General features: G+C 35.0%; 1 protein-coding gene across 1 annotated transcript; it reads left to right on the top strand.

Moving 5' to 3' along the window:
• Window positions 1-203: 203 nt before the first annotated feature.
• On the top strand, window positions 204-1,485 carry LOC112754960 (ethylene-responsive transcription factor LEP-like). Its single transcript, XM_025802798.3, has one exon. It carries the CDS (start codon window positions 370-372, stop codon window positions 1,228-1,230), a length of 861 nt encoding a protein of 286 aa, XP_025658583.1. The 5' UTR covers window positions 204-369; the 3' UTR covers window positions 1,231-1,485.
• Window positions 1,486-2,457: the final 972 nt, after the last annotated feature.

Raw genomic sequence — 2,457 nt, 5'->3', positions numbered from 1 at the left:
GTGGATAAAAGCTTCGAGAAAAAAGAGAGGCACGTGTTTACACTCATTAGTTAAAGGCAGAGAAAAGGGTTATATATGGAAATAATTAATTTAAATAAATAAACGACAAAGCTTAAGGGTGGAAACGATGATTTGTTCAACCTTTTCATCCCTTATTTAAACCCATGAACTCACATGCTGACTCCTCACAACAAAACAAACACAAAACCAAAAACGAAAGTGTAAGGAACCATCTCCCTCATCAACCTCGAGTTACAACTTACAACACATTCCTTTTTTTTCTCTTCTTTCTTTTCTGCATGCCGAAAACCGAACTAGAATTTTCGGTGTTGAGATAATATAATCCTTTTCATACACTAACTATATCCGATGAATACTTTTACGTCGTCATCGTCGCAGTCGCCAAGGTCAAAAAAGAAGCAAACTAAGCCGGCGGCGCAGCCGCAAGAGCAGCAGCAACACGAGACAGCATGGGGAGGAAGGTACCTCGGGGTGAGGAGGAGACCATGGGGGAGGTATGCGGCTGAGATTCGCGACCCTTCTACTAAGGAAAGGCATTGGTTAGGCACGTTTGACACTGCAGAAGAAGCTGCCCTGGCATATGACAGGGCAGCTCGCTCCATGCGTGGCTCACGTGCCCGAACCAACTTCGTCTACCCGGACACTCCTCCAGGCCTATCGGTCACCCCAATCTTGTCACCCGACCAACTCCAACCCCAAACTTATAACCACCACAACCATGTCCATGACTTGTCCTCAATCTTCACCTCTAACTCGATCTCAACTAGTCAGCAGCTCGACTCAAATCCAACTCTAGACCCAGTTACGTTGTTGGTTGGCGCCAACAACAACTGGAGCTATGATAATACCTACGGCTATAGCGGCGGCGATCACCAAAACAGTAGCAACGATGGTTACTACAACAGTACTAGCTATCCCGACCAAGGTTGTCCGAATTTGGGGCACGTTTTTGTTGAAGAGGGTGGAACTAGCAATAGCAATAGCAATAGTAGTGCTTCCACAGTTGAGCTACCTCCATTGCCACCTGATATCACAAGCTCCATTGGTTATAATAATATGGATAATCATGATCATGGTTTTGATTATTATCACAATATGACTTCTGGGGATTATGTTCAAAGTCCAATGTTCAATGCAATGCCAACGGTTTCGGAGAATGTGGCTGGAGCTGAGGGTTTTGAATTGGGGGGCTCCTCTTATTTCTTCTGATCATCTTGATAAGTTAAATAATATTATTATTGTTGTTACATTATTAAGTCAAGGGTCCTGTATGTGTTAGTGCATTATGTAGATGCTAGTTTTTTAATTTATGCCGTTAATTATTGTGATGTTTGTGTGTGAAAGAGAGAGAGTACTATATTGGTTTGTTGTTGTTCTCGGAGAAAGACATTTTCTTGTGTTTTTCATCCGTGTCGTTGAATTGTGTGGCAACTATATACATAGAGCAAGTTATTATATAAGAAATGTTTCTTTGAACACATACAAAATATTCTCTTGGACCGTTATGAGACACATTTCACTTCACTTATCTTTTGAGTTTTGACTTTTAGGTGACCTCCACTCTTACCTATATTTATCTTGTTTTTTATCGGTGTAATTATTCTGTTAGCGTATTTAATTTTATTAAATTTTTAATTAAATTTTTATATTTTTAATTAAATTTTTATATTATTTTTTATTTTATAATTAGATTTTTTTAATATAAAAAATTTTAGAATTAACTGAATATTTTTTCACAAATTAAAATATTTATAATTAAAAATTTAACTAGATCTTTGACCAAATATTTTTTTAAAAAAATATTTTGTTAATTTTAATATTTTTTATATGAAAATAGCTTAATTATAAAATTAAAAATAATATAAAAGTCTAATTAAAAAAATATAAAAATTTAATTATAAATTTAATAAAACTACGCAGAACAATTAAATAATTAAATATGTTTTATTCTTATATTTGATTAGTTATTATTAATAAATGTGATAAAATTGTGAAAGAATAGGAAAAGCAAAGAAAAGAACTTTTATTGATTGTTGATTGATTGAACTGTATTGAAGTGTAGTGTAAACTATGAGGGTAAAACTAAATATATATATATAGAGTATTGTCCTATGAAAGATAAAAGCAAATAAAGATAAGATAAGAACAACTAAAGATAAGATAAAGATAAGACAAGATAAGATAATAAAGACTAAAATTGTAATTGAATTTATGTATTCTGTTGGGTTGAATTTGTGGGCCGTGAGACGTCTTTATTGTTGTCATGGGCTAAGATGGAAGAGTGGTTTAATACGCCCCCGCAAGCTGGAGGATGAAAGATGTCAAGAACACTAAGCTTATTTAGATTAAGATGGAAGGGTTGAGGAGACAAAGGTTTGGTGAAGATGTCAGCTAGTTGCCCAGAATAGGGAATTGGGAGAAGTTTCATCACTCCAA

Source organism: Arachis hypogaea, chromosome 16, assembly GCF_003086295.3.
Source record: "Arachis hypogaea cultivar Tifrunner chromosome 16, arahy.Tifrunner.gnm2.J5K5, whole genome shotgun sequence".
Taxonomy (NCBI): domain Eukaryota; kingdom Viridiplantae; phylum Streptophyta; class Magnoliopsida; order Fabales; family Fabaceae; genus Arachis; species Arachis hypogaea.
The sequence above is the reverse complement of the archived record's forward strand: the minus strand, read 5'-3'. Positions and strand labels throughout refer to the sequence as shown.

Excerpts from the sequence above, each read along its gene's own strand:
- LOC112754960 (XM_025802798.3), top strand. The coding sequence starts at position 370 with ATGAATACTTTTACGTCGTCATCGTCGCAGTCGCCAAGGTCAAAAAAG.